The sequence below is a fragment of the Diplotaxodon limnothrissa genome, linkage group LG5 (genome assembly GCF_057381915.1).
Source record: "Diplotaxodon limnothrissa isolate DT_005_m linkage group LG5, D_limnothrissa_male_GT1.1, whole genome shotgun sequence".
Taxonomy (NCBI): domain Eukaryota; kingdom Metazoa; phylum Chordata; class Actinopteri; order Cichliformes; family Cichlidae; genus Diplotaxodon; species Diplotaxodon limnothrissa.
In genome coordinates, this window is record NC_140600.1 from 18,385,606 (window position 1) to 18,407,544 (window position 21,939).

The window sequence follows — 21,939 nt, forward strand, 5'->3', positions numbered from 1 at the left end:
TAAATGATAAATAAAAAAGACAGTAAAAAAAGAGACACAAAGGGTAACATGATTGTGGTCTGTTTTTCTTTTTGTAAACTAGACACCTGATTCGTTTTGCAAACTCTGGTCCATATTTTATTTAATTTCAAGTCTGACTTTTCACAGGTCCAGTGGTGCAAATCACAATAAATTAAGATAAATAGATTACTGTGAGAGACCAGTCAGTGTGTATCTGTAGCTGAATTCGCTCTACATGACTCGGATTCTCAAATATCTATTATTTGAAGTTTGTTTGGTTGAGAGTGGTGGGCTTGGAGTGTTTGTGTCTACCTCAGTGTCAAACTATTACTGCTGCTAACAGAAAGGTTAGTGAGCTGCTCTCTCAGACGCAGGTAAAGGCACGGATAAGTTCAAAACATTACAATTTGGCACACTAATAGCTGCCAAGCCTCAAGCCTCTGCTCAATTTGCCACCATCCCACATGGATGAGTTAGTGTCTAGTTTCAACTAGCTGATTAAGTCTGTTAATTCAAGTCAAATGTTTCTGTAGCTGTGCCAGTTGTAACAAGTATAACACTGAGACAAATTTGCCTGCATAAGTATGTGATAAAGAGGTCAAACCTGGGATCTTGAAATAAAGCAGCACAAGTTCAGTAAAACTGTGACTTCATTAATCTCAGGCATCATGATAAAAAAAAAAAACAACAACAACCCAAACACACAATTAAAGGATGTGTTGCTAATTTACATTATTTTGACGGTAGACTCCTTTCCTTCATACAGGTAGAATGAAAATGAGTATATTAGTTTTCCAACTAGCAAACAGCAGAAACTTAGTTTCTCTGTCTGGGGGTACATTTCTCAAAATGATTAATTATTTGGTTTGTTTTAAGCTAGAGATAACCACATCTATGTTACATTAAGGCCGTGCTAACACGTGTATTTTCTTATTTTAAATACATTTATACATCATGTCCACATTACTGCATTTAAGGCACCATAAAGCATTATTTTTTTAACCCTGTTTAATTCTGCATGTTATAGATGCAGGACGCACATCCATTGTGTTTTAAAACAAAAACATGTTAGTGTGGATCTAAAGTACCTAAGGTAGTTCAATACCAATCTGGCATTATCAATTCATCCCAGATTCATTTCTAATACAACTTTACATCTGACTACACTATGCACATTTTGGTAGCTGATTCTTTGTAGGATCTCATGTCATCTCTTCCTCCATGTTTCATTTTGTTCGATTGCTTCAGATGTGAAGGAATGATAAGAAACCTGCAAGGTTTAATCAATGGATTGACCTAAATTTAGCTGGCTGCTTCATTAATAGTAATTCACTGGCATTCAGATCAATGCTTAACCTATAAATATTAAAATGGCCAAAAAACAAAGAAAATCAAACAAACACTGCACTCACATTTCTGAGGATGTCTGATTTATGGTAACCTGGAAACTATAGTTAGTGCTGTGCCATGTAACATTGTTTTGTAAGACGCTCCAATTTTTTACTCCAGGATAACAAAAACTTTCATGAGAAGTCCTTTTAGAAATAAAAAATTCCTCTATATCAATTTTCTATCTCACTTTGGTATAATGGGAAAATATGCTGCCTTTACATTAACAGAGTTAAGTTTGGCATCCAAGTTTCTTCTCTTTATACTTGGCTGTAAAAGTGAGAGGCGTCCTCTCCAAACCAGCGGCCTTGAGCACCCTCTACAGCTCTGTGGAGAGTTCCTCTCTGAATAACCTGGAAATGATCAACAGAAAGAAAAGATGAACATGTTGAGACGTACGTACAGCAGTGAAAAGCAGCGTATTCTCCCTGTCGCAGCAACACAAAGTAATTGTTCACTTTCACTTCAAACAGCTGCCAGCATTTAAAAACTGAGACAGGTGAACAGTGTTACTGTGTCAGATCATCACAATGCAAACATTTTGTCTGTATCATATCAGCATTTACGTATTGTTCAATTTCTCACCTACTTATGACTCTATTAAAGAAAGCAGAATGAAATGCTTTGAAAACAAGAATAAGCTTAGCTCATTTACCTGCTCATGGTACTGCTGAGTTTGGTAGCAGGGCGACTCTCCGACAAACATGTTTTTCATCCGCACTGCTCCCTGTCTGTCAAGGGAACGAGACCTGGGCGCTCTTTGCTGACTGCGTCTGTGCCACGACTTTAGCTGTTCGTTCACTGCTTGTCGTGGGAGACCATTAGCGTGGCAGTGTGGATGGTCCCAATTTGCTGGCGGGGTGATTCTAATATCAGGAGCAAAAGGCCTCTGTACTCGCTGGTGAGGTACTGCAGTGTCTTTATATCTATAATCATATCTATTCGAGGAACAAGGAGCTTGCTGGGGGAAATAGCTCCGTGGTATATCCATCTCATTGTAGATCAGTTCTTCATTGTAATAGGCTTTTGGAATACCAGGACTGGGCTGCTGCCGGGGATTACGGTAAAAGCCAGCATGCGGGAAAGCTTGAGGTCCATAGCTGCCAACTGGGCTGGGGAGCAGGAATGCAGATGGAAATTGTTTGGGCAAATCACCGGTCAATTCCCGACACGGGGAGCTATTGTAAGAAGGAAACGAGTTTTCAGAGTTGCTGTCCTCAGAGCTAGCATGGCTTCTGTAGTTCAGTGTAGGAGATGGAGTCTCTGGTAAAGTTATTGAGTATTCGGTCAGCCGCCTCCTCGGGCCTCGGGGGCGACCACGCTCCTTTTCAAATGCAGAGTCAGGAGAGGACAGCCTGTGCAAACCACAATAATTATAACAAACACAATAACAAAGCTACTTTGCAAAGAAACTGCGTGAGGCTTAAATAACTTTAACTATATTCTTAAATAATCCATTCTGTAAAGGAGCACCACACAGGGTGCAATTTCAACATGCAGATGTGTGTGAGGTATAGCTACCTGAGGGAGAGCTGTCTGTGCACTCGCATCTCTGGGGTGGAGGGTGTACTGTTTGACTGGGTGCGACTCAGCTTTAGATGGGAAAGTTGAACAGGCAGAGCCAACTGTGCTAAACAAGCTTCCAAGGGTGGCAAAGACTCAGGTTTGGCTGGGCTGCTGAACACACAACATAGGAGAGTAATTAATTAATATAACAATATATCTTATGAATGGTTAATGTGGGTACTACATGAAGGGTGGACAGTGTGGACATATACACGCACACACACTTTGATAAATGCATTTTGACATGTCAAACATTGAGTGATTTAATACTGTGGCAAACAGCAATTGTTCCTTTTAGAAATGAAAACAAATAGAAGAATACACATTATCAGGGGCAGGAGTTTCTATATATAATTATGTAAAGAGTTACAGTTGGCTCTGCACACTGACTGCTGCAAAAACAAATGGCAGTATTGACATGTTCTATTTAATTCAGAGCATTAATGGTTGTAGTGAAAACAAGGTTACTTTTTAAAAATGGCTTCTCTAAAGTAGATGAAGATGACCTGTTTTGAAGTAAAGGAATTTCTTACACTGTTAACGTGTTAATTAACAGTTTCCTTTTAGATTTTAGAAGTGAAAGGATGTTTTTTTGTTTTTTTAAATCTCATTTGGTCGTCGGGTTCTTTGGAAAAAATCCAACTGGATTCCTTCCAAAGAATCCAACGTTCGTTTACATAACATCACAAATCATAATTTGTGTTTCCAATTCCAATCCTCACAACTTGATAAACAGGAAAGGAGTTATAATGGATAGCCTGGGTTACCTCATCTTGACGGACGAGTGCGACTTCTTGCTCTTCTGGTAGGGCTGGTCAAGACTTGACTCGGTCCATGGGGAGTGCTCGATGGGAGGAAGGTCATACGCTGGCCTCGAGGTAAAGCTCAAGTCAATGCTTGGATGGGGAGAGTGACTCAGGTTCAGCTGCAGGGACTGCGGAGTCACACATGGAGAAATGTAGGCGCCATCCACGCAAGACTGCGTGGACAGAGGGAGCAGCTGGGGAGGATCCGTCTCTGCTGGATAAGGGAGTCCTGAAGAAGGCTGTGAAGACTGACTTGTGACTTCTAGGAAAAAACAGAACAAACCCCCCCCACAAATGATGCGCATGGTAAAGAATTTTGCATGGATAACATTTATTGTCACCACAGACTCTCTACCTTTGTGAATGACACTATTTAGGAAACATTTGAATTCTCGTGAAGTTTCTGTGGTTAACTAGTCATCTAATAAACTCTGTGAGGGTTTTAAACCAAAGAAAATGAAAGAAGGAAAAAAGTGCTTTCAAAGAAATAAGCAAAAACCTTACCTTCATCTTGCACAACAGAATCAGATAGAGAGCTGTCATCAGATGTGCCAAGATCTAAAAAAAACAAAACCGAAAGACACTCAGTATTAAAATTAAACATTTCTATGAAGAGCCGTTATGATTTGAATTGTCACCTTACCTTGTTGCGTAACACTGAGGGCAGGGAGTGGTGATGATCGGCCATGCTCCAGTCGAAGGCTGAAGGCCGTCTCTTGTAGATGCTCGAGTTTCTTCTCCTCTCTTTTGCACTGCTGCAGGCGGCTCTTCCTCACAGACTTGCTCAAGTTTTCCTCTTCACAGAGCTTCCGTGCAGCTTCATATATCTTCATCTGAAGCGCTAGAGAAGCGTCGACTGAACTCAATTTTGAATCCTGCAAAGGTTACGGCAGTTTAGCAGAGAGACAGACAACAACAAGAGGACACTATTCCATTGTGCAGTCTCCAAATTTGGCTTATACCTCTGCTCCTCGAGGGATTTTGAGTTCGTCAAGTTTAAACGCAGCTCCAACGCGGCGGTGAACCTGCGGGGCCTTCTCTCCTGGCTGCAGAGGATAATCTTCTGACAGCCGGCCCGTCAGCTCCTAAACAATATGTAACTAATTAAAATCCAAATGTCCCTAAAGCAACATCTCAGCATGAATGAAAGTTTATTTTTATAAGGATACACAGAAGCTTGGTTAAATGGTCAATCAAAACCAGGCTTCTTTTAAAAATCAACACCGATAAATCTCTTCAGTTTTGTTCCTGGCAGTTTTTTTTCCCCATTCAGTTTACTCAACCATCTCCATGTTGTAGTTCTGAAATGGTGTACAAGTATCTACCTCTTATCTCTTTACATGTTCAGACTTATAGGTGCAGAGACGTGGTTGCACAATTTTGCATTTGCAGAGATTTTCTTTCACAACACATTCTTTGGGTTTCACTTTCCCACTGTATTAAGTACCCGTGTCTTCACTGAACCCAGAGAAAAGCAAAGCACTGTTTCCGATTTCATTAAAGATCAGACAAAAGAGGCTCGTACTTTGAGTTACTCAAAGTCAACCGCCTTTACAGACAGACAAAATCTCACGTGTAGCCAATGAGCTTACTTATTCTTTTGTCACCGAGTTCTGGGAGAGGTATCATGACTCTCATTAGTTCGCCTAGAGCATGTCCCAACAGGACTGCCTTGCCCAAGTGTCAGCAGGAAAGAATGATCTGGCCTGGGATTTTACCCCGGAGCACCCATGCACGTCATGAACATGCCTGAATCTGTGTGTCCAGTTGGGAAATTTCTAGATTTCATTTCATAGAAAAGAGAAAAGACTTAACATGAAAAATAACGACGTGAAAAAATAACGACGTGAAAAAAAGTCTCATGCTGGATCCAAACTGAGGCTGAAACTGCTTAAAAGTCTTTAACAGCTATAATGCATTCATACACTACAGCCACATTACATGGACTGATTTCTCTCCACGGTCTATCTGAAAGGAAATGGGATAACAGAACAGGTACGATGGATAACGGAGATAACCTTGAAAATGCATTAGTTAGAATTGGTGTTGGCCTTATTCCTTTTAAATGGCCTAAAAGGAAAAGAGAGAATAGCTGAGATGACGTCTCAGTCTCACTGCGGCACTGAACTATTTTGAATGACTCACTTTTGAAATCAGCTAAAATTTCATATCTTTTCCTGTGATTTGAAAATTCTCTGTGATGGACTGGAGACCTGACCAGAGTGTACCAGATCTTGTTTACTTCAACTCACAAAAAAAAAAAAAAAATCAAACCTTTACTGTCATTCAATCTCCTGGAACTTTTAGTTCACACTTTAATATTCTCCTGCCTTGATTATTGCAATTCACTTTTCAATTTTGCATCTCTCAGTCCTTCATAGATTATTTCCAACTGGTGCAAAATATAGCAGCTAGGCTGCTAACAAAAACTAGCTGTGATCCTCTAACCAGGGTCTCCTAACTGCCCGTCGCTCTGGTTTTAAAACCAGAGGTGATTGTTGATCAGTTCCAGCTCATCTGCAACCATGTATTAGATAAGTGATTAAAAAGGATGGAAGGGTTGATTTGGAAATGGAGCATGTAAAAACTGCAACCTATGACTGTCCTGTGATTTCGCATTAGCGTCCCATCCTCAGTCACTTTGCATTCATACATATTTGTGCATCCACTTGTGCTACCAATATTGTCATTAAACAAACACGAAATGTCCCTCCTGCAGGTCACTTAACACGAAAACATAACAAGAAAACTGCCCCACCACTTTAATCCTTCATAAACGGAGGCTGAATCATCTGCAGTGTGCTTCCAGTGTGAGCAAAAGCTGTACTTGTGACAGCTTGCTTAATTTCCTAACAATTGTCTTTACTTTGTGTAGATCTACTTAAACCATTAAGACTTTAATGAAGAGATGAATTAGATGTGACTCATTTGTTCTGTGACATGTTTCATTGTGATATGCAGCCTCGCCAGGTTTTAAACGGTTGATCTGTGGATGACCAGTGGAGTAAGCGTTACTTACAGCTTCTCGGATGCACAGTTTCCTCAGCTCATGTATGCACATCTCTAACTTCTCTTGGAGCTCCTGGTGTTTGATCTTTATGGCCCGTGTGTGTGTGGTCACATCCTTTGTGTGGGTTGTTGGGCTGTCAGACCCTGCAATAGCAAAGGAGCATATGAACAAATCTGAGATGATGTGACATTCATGTATTTCTTTATTTAAATACATAATAAATACAAAATATATTATATTTGATGCATGTGTTTTTGGGACCTCAGCATCATCGATGTGATTTTTCCCCCCCAGAAAAATCTGAGATATATTTAATTTCTTTTTTTTTTTTTTTTTTAGAAAAATGTGTTAAAAGGTTCAATAAACACTCCACTTTCAAAGAAAAATAATTTTCTGTCAGTTACTTGATGGTTAAGACTTTACAAGGTAAAGCAAAAGCTTAAATCTCCAATGACACTTAAATCCAAAAGAAAAAAAAGTAATTAAAAGCACCTGTGACAACTGTAACTTAAGCAGAAACTCAGTGATGATTGTCATTGTGTATCAGCAAGATGACAGAAACACTACCAAGAACACCCGAGAAAAATGAGATTTGAAATCTTAGACCGAGATTTGAAATCTTAACAGCGGTTACACAACATGTACAATAATTACACACATATGCAGGGAGAGGAATAGTAAACTTCAGAGCTAAAGAAACATCTAAGCATGCTACTGTCCAACTCCAATGGAGGTCAAACAGGGACAGCCATAAGATTCACAGCCTGATGAGTCAGCCTCCAACTTTTAAAACATCTTGAATTTAATTTCATAAAATGTGGTGGGCCTGTGACCCCAAAACGGAATAACAGCAGAAAATGAATGGATGGATGGATGGATGGCTAAAGAACTCAAATAAACCTGTCCAAATAAACTAAAGGAAAATAGATGAAAAGCAGTGAATCGTCTAAAACACACAATATTTAATTATTTTCACCTGATATTTGACATCACTCATAAAGGTAAATACAGAAAACAGTCAGCTCTTCTTAAAGATACCAAAGCACATACACGTTGCTGGTTCATTGGCTGAACCAAGACAAATTTGATTCGATTCCAAAGAAGAGTCCTGCAACAACTCCCGCCTTTGTGAAGCTTAACATGCTCAGTTTCTGTTGACATTGTGTTGCAGATGTGTGGTTTCAGCACCATCCTCATTTTGCTTCTGAAATGTGTTGTGCTAAAGTGACAACTCTGTGTGCACAAAAATGCCTGGATCTTAAAAGAAATTCACCACAAAAACAAGAAACTGATTAAAGACACTAAAAATCATTCAATGTCATACTTACAGAGAAGTCAGACTACTATGGAGATACAAATTCAATTGTACTCACATATTTTATCTGTACTGTGCCGTTTAAATCTAGTTTTTTTCCTGGTGTGTATATAAAAGGGTTGTTTATGATGTATACTTTTATGTCTGTAAATCTATTCAGTCATATCATTGAAGCAGATTAACAATGGAGGCCACTGAAACTAAAAGCAACAATAACAGTGGACAGAAGAACGAATCCTTTGTTTTATCTGCTGTTTTAATTAGTAACACTGAAGAAAAATAACCGTCAGCTTCTCTGTAACTATAAACAACGCGAGCGTTCGACTGGTGCTGTCTGTAGCCTTGGTGACTAATGCCATTAGGTCTCCGGCTTATGGGAGTGGTTTCAGGCATCATCCATTAAGCACCACATACCTTCAGAGATTATTAACAGAATCCCTGCAGGTACTGACAAACATATGAGGCGCGACAGGAGAAAAAAGAAAAGAAAAAAAAGAGTGACAGCACTACAATAGGCTGAGAAATTCCTCTTCCTCACAGTCATAATCACCCTATTCTTTCTGGTGTGACATTTTTTCATTGTATAGAACAAAGATCATGCGGCTCAATTAGGGCGTGAGGAATTTCAGAGGGGCCACAGCAAATCAGCAGAAACTAATGTGTGTGCAAAAACAAAACAGCTAATGTTTGCCGTTAATTATATGATACTGTGAGGAAGATAACCAAAGTGGAGAGGCAACTTTACTGACACCCTGAAGTAAACTGTGGCAATCCTTCCCCCAAAAATGACAGAATACAAAGACCCGCATGTTTACCAGGGCTGAACTTAAAATGCCCAGTTGCGCCTTTGGGCAGGCAAATTGTTTAACCTCTTCCACCCTGCATTTGTGACCAACAAGCAACTCGCCCTGCTCTGCTATGATCAGTATGTGCGCTGCATTGTTGGACTTCATTCCTACTGCACCAAATTCATGAAAGCTGTAGCTGGATATTTATTAAAGTTGTTCAATAACAAAAATGTCTATTTACTCACTGTTACAAGATATTATTAGATCTTGACAAGTGAAAATGTTTTTACATCTCATTATGTCCTCCTAAGGGGCATTACTTATATTTCAAAACTCACAAAGTTGTTTGAATTGACCCTAAAGTTATGGAACTGTAACAACTGAAATAAGATGCTTTCATGTGTAAATAAAACAAAAAAGTGGTTATAGAGTTAGGCAGACATAACCTCTTTTAGCTATTCCTCATCTCTGTTTACATCTCTGAATACAATGGCTACTACAAGCATACCGTCCAAATTTCTGACCCAAGTGTCAGCAGCGGTTGCATTGTGTAGGTTGTAGGCAACAAAAGGTTTCCATGAATGGGAAGAATGAAAACTATGGTCTCTGCTGCACTGATTTCATCCTGTTGTTTGTTTAACTTGGTAGATAACATCTACCTGACCTTGAATGGGAAGGAATGACTTCTTAAAAGTGAAAAGTTAGTGGAGATTATTTTATCGAGAACATAACTGATTTTTCTGCTACCAGGGTATAAGTCAATGTTTGGATGAATTCTGTTATTTTCTAAAAGGATACTGTTTTGCTAAGTTAGCAGTGATCTCAAGAAATCATCGACACTGTTGCTTAAAAATACAATATACTTTAGGTTTTACTAAGAGTGACTTGAAAGCATGTGCTGTGATAAATTTATCTGGTTTGATGTGTTTGCTCAGTTTCAGCACTCGTTTACGGCAAAAGCAAGGCTTTACTGGGAAAAATGACTTTATGCTTTACAGGTCAGATGTGGGTTTCAATGCCTGTTTCAAATCGAAATAGTCTATTACCATTTTGATAATTGACACACTGCATGGGAAAAACCAAGCAAAGACGCAGATGAGAATCATTGCAATGATGCAATCAAGAACAACCGTACTTTCCAGTAGTTACAGTGTTGATCTTATTTTAACTGTCTGCAATACAGGGTGTATCAAAAGAATCTTCCAAAGTGCTTTAATTCTGCATCCGTTCACTGGTAATGATCGAAACACACCGTTAAAAAGAGGGGATTCATGGAGTTTGCATGGACATAGATTGACATAGATCCTGACCTTGTATGTCAAACAAAGTTTACTCCATCTTACTGCAAAGGTCCATTACCTTTGAAATCAGATGATTCTTTTTGCATTTCTCAATTACCCCCCCCCCCCCCCCCCCCCACAAAAAAAAAGTAGTTTACTGCCGTATAAATTGCAAACGAAGCACTCTTGTGTTACAGGTCCTCGCCCAGCAAACTGGACATGAGGGGAACATCAGTGCTCAGTGTAGTCACACACATGTAGGAGTACGACCTGACTAGTTCATAGGTGTCAAACTCTGGCCCGCGGGCCAAATTTGGCCCGCAGCCTAATTACATTTGGCCCGCGAAGCCAAACCAAATTACTATTAGAGCTGGCCTACTGGTATTATACAGCTAATATATATATTGTTTAGTATTAAGCTTTGCTTGTTCCATATTCAGTTTTTCAGCAAAACGTGTTTGAGTCCATAAGAAAAGATTCATTCTTATATCTGGAGGAATAAATATATTTCAATAAATATTAACGTTAGCCCGCGACTTTGTTCCAGTTTTGAGTTTTGGCCCACTGTGTATTTGAGTTTGACACCCCTGGACTAGTTAGTCAGTTAGTGAGGCCGATGACTTTTCAGTCTTCAGCCTGTGGAAATAAAGCTGTGTGGATTGTAATTGACTGACAGTTTTGTATAGTTTTAAGTATTCGCATTGTTACTAAACCACAATATTTCAAAGAATGGACACGGTTTGACATCTTCAAGTAAAAAAAACAAAAAAAACAAGTGAAAAACTAAAAGACAGAACAACAAAGAGTCATTACTGAAATTAGTTTCTTTGTATGTTAGTTGTTTTGAAATGCGAGGAAACAAAAAAAAAGGTGAAGAAATTAAAAGTGGTCTTTCACATGGCTTTTTCATGCTGAGTTACAACTGTCATCTCTGTCTAGCACTTAACTCTACTTCCTACTTTCACATTAATGAAAGCATTTGAGGTTGTTAAAGTTGCCCAGTTTGTTCCTCCTGCCTGTAGCTGTTCTATACTGACACAGACTCAGGGGAACAGTTTGAAATCTCAACTCTATATCAAATGTAATGATCATATTGCAATGTGCAATGATTAGAGTGCATAGTTTTTTTTACTAAGCGTGCTATGACATTTAAAAATAAATAAATGCTGAAACACTGATCTTTTGTTTGTTTTTACCTGAATGAAGAATGATGCCGCTGTCAGTGTCGCTGATCTCCCCGTTCCCCTCCATGTCAGTAGATGGTCTTCCTGTTCCTGTTCTTCAGTGGAGGCAAAAGATAATGTCACATACCATGTCCTTCTGTTACGTAAGTAAGAATTTCATTTTCATTTAATTTAAAGTGACAGCCTCTTTTTTTCTTTTTCTTTTTAGTGTCATAGCCCTGAATTGGACAAAGCAAGTGTTGGCAAATTTGATACAGAATTTGGGAGTTTATTCACAAAGCCTGCGACCTAAGATAATCCAACAGCAAGGAGAAAAAACTGAGAATAATCCTAAATAACTAGACATTATGCTTCAAATAAAACCAATAGCGTAATTAAAAACAAACAAAAAACCTAAAACCAAGGAAAACATCATTAACACACAAGCTTCGCAAAGACCGCCCATTACGTAATCTGTGACCTGTTACTTAAGTGATTCAGGTGTGACTTGCCTCTTTGAACTCTTAGACAGGTGTAGTCACAGTCTTCCACAGCACACGTTTGTGTAGCATGAGTACACATATGTGTTGTCAAGTCTAGGGTGTTTCCTGTGACGGCCTGTTTGTTAAGCTCTGATGTCATGATTGCCACTAACTCACTCCGTGTCATAGCTGGCTCACAATGCATGAGTTATAAATCCATCTGGTGGCAAATAAAAACTGGGAAGTTTAATAATTAACTGAGTGAACAGAGGAATGCCACTGTGGTTGCATTCCAGCACACAGGCTTGGTTAACTTCAGCTAAGACTAGAAAGCAAAGGAACAACTACCCAAGGTAAAGTCAGCTATGTCATACAAGAACCAGTTTAATGTTAGTCGATCTATTGGGTAAACACCAGGAAACATGCAGAGATCTTCAAAAATAATTAAATAAAAATAAAAGTATCCCATTATCTTATCCTATTCTAAAAATGACATAACCATGACATACATCCACAAACCTGTGACTGTTACCTCCACACCTCTGAATCACAGATAACTGCCAGGTGTTTTTGCACAGTTACAGCAAAACAGTAAAAAGCCACCTCATCACTGAGCACTGACATCTCAAACCAAGCAATTAAAATAAATAAATAAATAGACGCAGCCACACATCTTTGGCAGATACACCGACACAATCTTTAAAATCCATAGGTCAGGAGTGCCACCAAATTTCATGCGACTGTCTGGACCAACATAATCATACACAGTACACAACAGTTTTTTGTTTTTAACTACACTTGCATACTGTTAAAGTACATGCAAGTCAAAATGATAAATAAACCCACTTCTAATTGGGCCTCAAAACAGACCCCTTACTGGGAAGAAGATTTGCCAAGGATATCTCCATAATCCTAACACTGATTTAGCTGTTTGACTAATAAACAACGCTGCACAGCAGCAGGAACAGCTCGTTACAACCCTGAGAGAAGTGAACGAGACTAAAGCGATGTGTCACAATCTTATCAGTTTCTAGCCCAGAGATAACCAAGGAGGGAGCAACGAACACAGCATTCTCATTTTATACACATTAATGGTCCAAATCTGTGGAAATGGACTTAAATGATGCAGCAAAACTTTAAGATTTATAGCAAAGTATGCCAAAGACGCCCCTTTCAGAACCACTGGACTGATCAATCAATGTTCTTTCAATGAAGCCTTAACAGCCACCACTAATTCTATTAGCCCAAATAATGTCAGTACAAACAATTCAGTTACTGAAACAATTAGTCTGCTTTATTCTGAGACATTTTAATCAACGGTATGATTATTCAACGTTGATTTTCATTTCCAACAATACACCAAAGCATATCCTTTACATTAAAATCTGGGGAGTCCAGTTATATGCCTTGGAGCATTTTTGAGTTTTCCGTTTCCCACTTGGCAAGTTGAAGTCAAGTTAAAATCCCCAGGAAATAATCTGCACTCATCTATCCTCCACGCATGGATGAAGTTGCATTCTCAGTTGCAAGCGAACTGAAACTTGTCAAGTGTTTACAGGTAGGCATTTGGTTTGGTGTGATTTACCTGCCGGTAAAACATATTTTTCTTGTTTGTAATATTTTTTGAACAACTTTACATCCTTGAGGACAACTAATTAACAGTTTCAGTAAAAGAATTTCATTGTGTATAAGCATTCACATTAATAGTACAATTACAGATATTCTACATTAATCCAAGTTAACGCACATGGACGTTTGTAGGTTTTATGAAGAATGTCATTAGGACAAAAAAACAAAAAACAAACAAACTTACTTTACTTCATGGAAAACTCAAAAATCCAACCAGTGAAAAGTGTCCAACAGAATTCCCAACTTGAACGGCGATACACAAAACCTGAGCCGCACAGAATCTGGGCAGGAGCGAGAGACTCACCGCTAAGAAAGCGCTGCTTGCTGAAGAGGTGTGGCCTCGGACAGCGAGGGCTGAACACTTGAGATGGTATCACATAACTCGACTCCTGTGTGAGCTTGAAACTGTGTCAACAACAATGACCAACACACCGAGAAATTACAAGTCACTTCATGCTCTTATCAGTCCACTTACAGATGGGTGGGGCCATCTTTGACTGAAACGTGCGTCTCATGACAAATGCAATATCGATTGGCCCCCTGACAATAACACTTTAATTCATTGATAAACAAATTGTTAAAAAAAAAAAATAGACGGTAGACTTTTTTTGTTATTAGCCAAAACAAAAAAGCAAAAACATACTATTTTCATGCTCAAAAAATTGCAAATTTCTGTTCTCACATTTTATAGACCAAAAGATTAATTAGCACCAAAGTCATTCAAGAGATTAATCATGAGCTCATTATTTATTAGTAAGTTTATCCTTATCAGCAGCCGGATTGCAGCAGTCAAAGATCCTGGTTCACTGTGATTTGTTTAAGGGCTGGAAATTTGTTTGTGGGACAGAGCTCATATCTGGTTTAAATGACTCTATGACTTCATAACTGCATTTAAATGACTCGCTCACAGAGTTGGGCTTCTATTTTCTCACTATGATCATTATAAACTATTCCTAATAACTGTGAGAGTTTGAGGTAGTACAGACCAAAGATGAGAACACCAGAGTCAGTGCATGTTTACTGCCATCTCCTGGTTGATTAAAAGCAGAGAAAAAAAACAACAACACGCAATCATGAATTTTAAACTTTACTAGCATAGATTTTCGTGTGTCCCCTTAAACTTCCCCCACCTGTCTACCTACTTCCGGTCTACCCATACAGAGGCTTTTTTGCATCCACCTCTTTCCTCCTGCACTGAAAAGAGGGAAACAAATGGTACTGGCATAGTTCACGTGATTTACAGAGCACCTGCTTTGCATGGTTCACATTCATTCTGAATCTCAATATTCAGTTTGGCTTTCCAGGAATGTTGGTGCTCAGACACCCGCAAAAAGGTCCAGCAATTCCCAGACACTCGGGGATCAGATCTCAAATGACATGGCACCGAGAAAGCAGCAAGGTTTTGGTTCAGTGACTTCTACACTTAAGACTTCACACTGTGAGCACTACTCAACACATTTCACAGATACTAAGCCATGTCAGACTTTCAAGTTTGCCTTTGACTAGGTGGGTTTTTCTGCACTGAAGATTTCTGAGCACCTCAGACCCAGGAAAAATACCCTCCTCCCATTTAAATGCTTTTGCTCATTTAGGATTCATTTAATCAAGTATAATCTACATTTTTGTATATCAAATGATCAGAAATAACAGGAAAATGCATAGATTTCTGTTTAAGAAATAAGTGGTAATTATCCTTTCACGTGGAAAACTGCATACACAAACAGACGATATTTGGTGTCTCCTTCAAAAACAAAAGCTAAATGATTTTTAAAACACAATTCTTCTGCAGTATCAAAAGGTTTAAGCCTATTAGGTAATGCAGCCTAATAGACTTCAAATGTTTTCTAAATGGGAATTTCAGGAAATCTAGTTTCTCATGTGGCTCAACTGATCAGACAGGTCTTTCTGACAGTTTGCCCATCCCATTTATTTTAAGGCTAAATAAATATGAGTTCAACAGCCTTTTTTATGGTTTATTATAGCACTAGATGTATTAGTTGTATGACTATATTAAGCTATATTAGATGCATTAGTTTGACCTAATAATAATGCAAATAAAGGTTGTAGTTGGGAACAGTGCTTACCACCTACTTCAGTCAGCTGAGATTTTGTCTTTTTCAAAGCGCACTCATAAACAGTATTAAACATGGGCATAGCTTCCAGGTCTGCAAAGTAAAGGCAACATGGAATTCCCTTAAATATGTATTCATTTTAACTTCCACCAGTGACCTTGACTCCTATAGACATCTATGGGAAAACATCACCCCAACATCAGTAAACATATGAGTTTATGGGTTAAGTCACTAATTTCATGTCATACTGAATAAAGCACGAAGTTTAGTTTGGATAAATAACCCCCTGGCTATTTACTTACTGAGAAGCCAATAAGTGTGTGGTTTCTCATCGAATCGGCTTTCAAAACACCAAAATAGTGACGTCATCATCTCGAGGCTTTAAAACAGGGCTTCAGAAACCACTGGTTGATGTCATAGAGGGTTAGCGTTTTCACAATACTAGAATTACAAACTCGATACCGATACACAGGAAAACACTCGACACTCAACAGCATTTTCAATACCACGACAAAGATTTTGTTCCCCTTAAGCAAAAACAGAAGGAATGAACTGATATTTAGAAAGTGTTCATTTTTTAATGTTTAATTATCCAAATTATAAGTTAGATTGAACAAAATTAGTATTTAAGATTACATTTTAAAATTGGAAAACTTCATTAGAGATCATGAAGTTAAATATATTTTAGAACCTACTTAGAAAAAAAAGGTACAGAAAACAACACAACACCTAACATTTAAAGTGTGGTGTTAGTTGTGTTATGTTCACTGTGAAAGACTGAACCACCGGCCACTGCCTGCATTTTAAAACTGACCTCACAGCTGGCTACAACAAAATAACAAACATTTTAATAAATTATTGTAAAGGAAAAAAAGTCAAAGTTAATCATCTTGTCCACATGTGCCTGCAGCCTGTCATCCACCGTTCACATTGCTCTGTCTCAGTCTGCATCTTTTTACATCCTCAGCTCCGCTCTTCAGGCATGAAACCTGTCTGATTCTGCTGTTCTGCTCTGGATTTCACTCTTTATTTCTACTTTGATTTCCTCGCTGCTCTGCACAGCAAGCAACCCTCCAGGTTCCCAATGACAACATGATGATAATGTCGCTATCGGGCAATTGCTAACAGTTAAATGGATAAAGTGTGCACAGGCCAGGTTAACATTTCTAATAACAGTTTAATACTTCACTGTTGTTGAAACAGAAGCTTTACTGATCACTGAAATTCCTGTGTCTGTCATCCAGCAGCAGTGAGGTGAAATTGTACAGCTGCAAATGGCGATCTTAATTGGATATTAATTTTAGTATCTATTAATATGAGGCTTTAGATTTTTTTTTTTTTGGTCAAACCTACAGTGGGTACGCCCATCTTTTACTTTATATGTGTGCACCTCATTTCTTTATAGAAATGGCTTTTTCCCTATTGCATGTTTAGTTAAGATTTACTCACTTAACAACTGAAAATACACAATATTTAAGGCTCAAGGAAAATCAAAGATCAGTTATAAAGTTAAATGAATGCATCCATAGTTAATGAGTAAATAATGCCATGAGAATAATGATCAAATTAGTAGTGATGAAGCATCCCTACCTATTACCAGCGCCTGTTAGTACAATACAGCAGCACATTATACAAAAACAAAACAACAACAAAACAGCATCAAATCATATACAAGAAATTAATTCATATTTTTTTAAGTACTCGTGTAAAACGCTACTGTTAAATTCTAGGATTCTCACAGGTTTTCCAAGACCGTCTGAGCCCATATAATACCCCGCACTGATCTGGGAAACTACAGTTAAGAGGAACTGAGAGAAAGCTGTAAATGAGAAATGTTTAGCCACATTTTAACACCTAGTCAAAGATGCAATTATAGTGTAACATTTCACAGTCAGAAGCGCATTAGTCACATCGCAGCTGTCCACCAACAGTGTGTTTAAGTCCATCATGCTTGATGTGAGGACTAGTAAAACTGTTTCCCACAAAGATACCAAACACACAGCATCCAGAGTTATGGTAGCCAGTTGGTGGATGTCATCATGGGTAGTTTATATAAACCAGAAGTCCCAGAGAGACAGAGAGCAGGCTTTGTAAAGGAAACATAGCAGCTGGCAAAACAAATTCTTTAAATATTCTTGAGTCCTTTTTATAAGTGCATGGGCTAGACCGCCGCTGCCAATGCAGAATTATTAAGTGCCAGTCCTCAATACTTTAAAACTTAAGACAAATGTGTGCCAGTGAAACACTTTTTAAGCTGCACTAATAAACCACAAACCCTAAAAAAAAAAGAAAATCAAAAAAATAAAACGCACAGGAAGAGAATCCTGTTTCAAACCTTCACACTTCTCACTGCCTGCAGCCAACTTAAGCTTCATGTTGGTTCAAACTCCAACAAACTAACGTACATGTGAGAAAAAAAAAAACAAAAAAAACCCCTAAACAAAACACTACATGCACACTTTGGCAGAAGAAAAGTCCCTGATTTGATCACTGAACAATTTGTTTATCACATGCAAACCAAGCATTAAAATTGTGGCCGAGAGGGAACAAGCCTAACACATTAAAAACTACAATTAAAAAGATGAGTATACAGTTATGGTTAAAGAGGGAAAAACGTATACCCTTAGCAGGTAAAAACAACCAGCAACAAATGACATATTACACAGTGTCATTATTTATTTAACAAAAACCAAATCAAAATTGAGAAGCAATGTGTGGAAAAACGAAGTTCAACCCACGATTCAGTAGCTGGCAGAAGCACCTTTAGTAGCAGTAACCTGAAATTACTTTTAGTTTCTTTATGACTATCAGTCTCTCACATCGTTGCGGAGGAATTTTAGCCCACTTTTCTTTGCAATCTTTACAACGTGGCTTCCGTTCATTGAGTCCCCTCCCCCCCACACTTATGTACAGCTCTCCTCACTCCAGGTCCTGCTAGATTAATTAAATTGGTTTGAAGTCTGGACTTTGATTGGACCACTGCAAAACCTTGATTCTTTTCTTTTTCAAACATTCTAACATAGATTTGCTGCTGTGTTGCTGCAATGCTCACCATGCTTCAGCTGTCAGACAGGTGGGCTCATAATTTACTCTAGAATACTTTGGTATAGAGAGGAGTTCATGGTCAACTTGGTGACTGCTAGACGCCTGGATTATTTGGAGTTATTTGGCAAAACAAGCCCAAATCATCACCCCTCCGCCACTGTGCTTGACAGCTAATGTCTAGTGGAGGTGTTTGTGGAGGTGTTTGTGAAAGTCAAAGTCCAGACTTCAACTCAATTGAACCGCTGTGACGGGATACAAGAGAGCTGTATATAAATGGATCATTGCTAACCTCAATGGTGCGAGTCATACAGAAACCTGAAGTTACTTCAAGTTATCACTATTAAAGGTGTTTCTTCTGGTAAAGGTGGTTTTACCATGACAGTATATTCTGTTTCAGTTTTCTTTATCTCTTAAATCCCAGTGTTATATTATATTTACACCAAATACCAAACACGTTTTTTATGGCCTCACACATTTAGTAAATTTTACACTCATTCTCTAACACTCAACTAGGGGTGACTGACACATCAGGAAACTTTAAGGTTTTATGTGGGTTTAAACAATGCTGGGCGGCACAGCATGAGTTTGTAATTACTGCTGCACTGGAGGGTCAGTGAAGTAGTAGGGGTTAAGCCACTTCTGTCTTTTGCCCTTGGGTCAATGCTGAGGAATGTGTGACTGCGGTAAAATTTCAATCAAGTGAAATGAGAAACTAACCAATGGGACGACTGCACAGGAGATAACCTTTGCATGGATCGGAGCATAATAGCATCAAACTTGGGAGTATGCCTAGTATTAACAATTCTGTAAACTGTGTGCACATTTCAAAAAGCTTGCAAAAGTACTTCATTAGGCTTGCATTTTATGATCAGACATGTTTACTCTTCCAGTCAAAGAGGATGTTGCAATCCGACAACTTCTGTGTACAGTCAGGGATCTGTAGACAGTTTATGGTTCACCTTCAAGCTTGACTTCTCGTTTGCAAACAATTGACACACCAATATTTTTTTAAACAGCTTTTTAAAGTAAATAAGTATCACATAAAAAATTAATTCACATTTTAAAAAAGAAGATAAACAGACTCCGTGATACTTAGTGTTTCAGGATCACTGGTTTATACACACACACACACACACACACACACACACACACTGAATACAAAAACAAATAAAAGTAAATCTAACTGAGAAAGGAGAGTGTGACTGTATCATCCACTCGCTCAGTCAGATGCACTGAGTTTGCTGGGCCTCATCTTTAGAGTTTCTCAAAGTTTAGGAACTTCTTCGCTTCAGTGGTCAGCTCTTCCCCAAAAATACTTTCACCCTCGGCTCACTGTTACCCAGCATTAAGTTAGGTTCAGCAGTTCTAAATAAACAACATGCTTCACAAAACTAGTTAAAGTAAGATAATAATTCTTAGCTTTCTTGCTCTTACCTTCGTAGCTAGTTAGCCTGCTAGCAGCATGCCTCATCTACATCCATACAATCTGCGCTCCATTGGCTCGCAGCCTCCCAGATTTGAGCTGGAAGTTTACTTTAGCTACAGTGAAAAAAAAAGGAGTGGAAGAAAACAGAATCGAGTCCCAGCGTTACGTCAGTGTAGTCTAGCCGCTTGAATTAACAGGAAAACAACCATTAAGCTGAAGCTGAGTTCTCAAACCGCTAACTTTGTTGGAAAGCATACACCGAGCGCTCACTGAGGCAAAGGAACGCCGAGCTGCCTTCAGGTACCGTCGGAAACAGTTAGCACACGAGCCAACAACAAGTAAATACCATGGTAACCGCGTTGTGCCAAAAAGTGATCATCTTCTAAAAACTGATTTCCAGTGTTTCCATTTGTGTTTTTTTTATATGCAATGTCTTTACTTATATTGGTAAATAGACTAAATAAACAGGATTTACTACGTGGCTTTTAAATAAAGGATATATTACAGTCACTTTGCCAAAAACTGATTTCGGCTTCTACCTTGCAACAGAAATGTTGTTTGTGGCTCAAGATGATTCGATATCATTCATGATGGATACGTTTAACATTTGTTTTACATATTATTGCCAAACAAGTTATTTATACCACTTTAAATACAGACAATGGCTTTTTGGCAAATACCGGAAATCATTGGTAATATGGTTACCAATGATTCACATACATTTACGTGTTGTTTTCGAGCCACGAACTACTCGTGGTTTCAGCCCTGCTGGTTTGGTGTTTCTTACATGAAACAATATAGCAAGAAAAAAAAGCCGCAGTGTTGAGCAATCCTTCACCAGCAGTTAATTAAGTCTGAGATGTCCAGCAACACTTCTGCAGTTTACATGACTCCTGCTGTGTTGTCACGGGGACATCCTGGGCTTCCTATTGATGCCAAATGTGTAGGGACTGGGCTAATATAGCACACAGAGTTTTTCAAAATGATGGAAATTACAGCTTCCATATTTTGTGGCTGCAAGGAAAGTTAAGTAACGCCTCCCCCCCCCTCCCCCCCAAAACAACAACAACAACAACAACAACAACAACAACAACAACAACAAAAATCAAATGAATGTAGTGTCATCTGGAAAGTGAGAACTCTCTCAAATATAATGAAACAAGGCTCACATATACGGATTCCCTTCACAGGTTAGTGTCCTGTGCGGCAGCTGAGAAACCAAATCTCACAACGCCAGAGCCCAAACTTATACGATACTAAAATAAAACATTCTTCTGCCTTTTTTCATCCAGTGATCAACCAAGACCTGATGTCCACTTAAAGGGACAGAAGATAAGAAATATATAATAAAAATTTTAAGATGATGCAAAATGTTTCTTTGAAACACAGTATTTACATGTTCTAAAATAAAATAAAAATAAAGGGCCTACACGCTGTGTCAGCCACTCGGATGTAAGAAATTCCGAATGTTAGATAGGATTGTGAAGGCAGCACCACTTACGGGTAGTGAGCTACAGATGACCAATGCATGAGTCCTCATAAAGAATCATGTATTGGTCATCAAAATATTTTTTTTAAAGTCACAAACAAAGAAACAAAAGCAAAAAGCAAAAACCAAACAACAACAAAACTCTCACTGTGAATCTTTATTAGGATGACTAATAAGAGGTAGGATACACATACATTAGAATTCTATCGAAACGTCCACTAGAGGTCACCCGCACCTTACTCTGAGTTCCCTGTAAACAATGCAGTCCTGTGAAAAACTAAGTACGCTCTCATTTAAGAGAGTGTACTTACGATAGAACACTATCGCTGGGTGATTTTCACCCGAGCAAATACATTTACATGATTTCTCTCTCCCACAGGTGTTAGCGTGTCAAAGAGACTGTGCCTTCACCAGGGAAGTCTCAAATATCCCCACTAATGGGTGGACCAAAGACCAGCTTTCCAGTGTCATTATTTTTT

General features: G+C 38.6%; 1 protein-coding gene across 1 annotated transcript; it reads right to left on the minus strand.

The window, feature by feature from the left end:
* Positions 1-1,649: 1,649 nt before the first annotated feature.
* On the minus strand, positions 1,650-20,016 carry inavab (innate immunity activator b). The gene is made up of 10 exons (XM_085354037.1): positions 19,980-20,016; positions 11,351-11,428; positions 6,781-6,914; positions 4,724-4,846; positions 4,405-4,636; positions 4,266-4,319; positions 3,723-4,023; positions 2,911-3,066; positions 2,045-2,744; positions 1,650-1,742 (listed from the first exon to the last, which is right to left on the minus strand). The coding sequence occupies exons 1-10, from the start codon at positions 20,014-20,016 to the stop codon at positions 1,650-1,652; spliced, it is 1,908 nt and encodes a 635-aa protein (XP_085210163.1).
* Between the last annotated feature and the right edge of the window lie 1,923 nt (positions 20,017-21,939).

Excerpts from the sequence above, each read along its gene's own strand:
- inavab (XM_085354037.1), bottom strand. The coding sequence starts at position 20,016 with ATGAGGCATGCTGCTAGCAGGCTAACTAGCTACGAAG. Across the intron at positions 4,320-4,404 it reads CCTCAGTGTTACGCAACAAG|ATCTTGGCACATCTGATGAC; the intron begins GTAAGGTGACAA and ends TGTTTTTTTTAG. Across the intron at positions 4,024-4,265 it reads TTCTGTTGTGCAAGATGAAG|AAGTCACAAGTCAGTCTTCA; the intron begins GTAAGGTTTTTG and ends GTTTTTTCCTAG.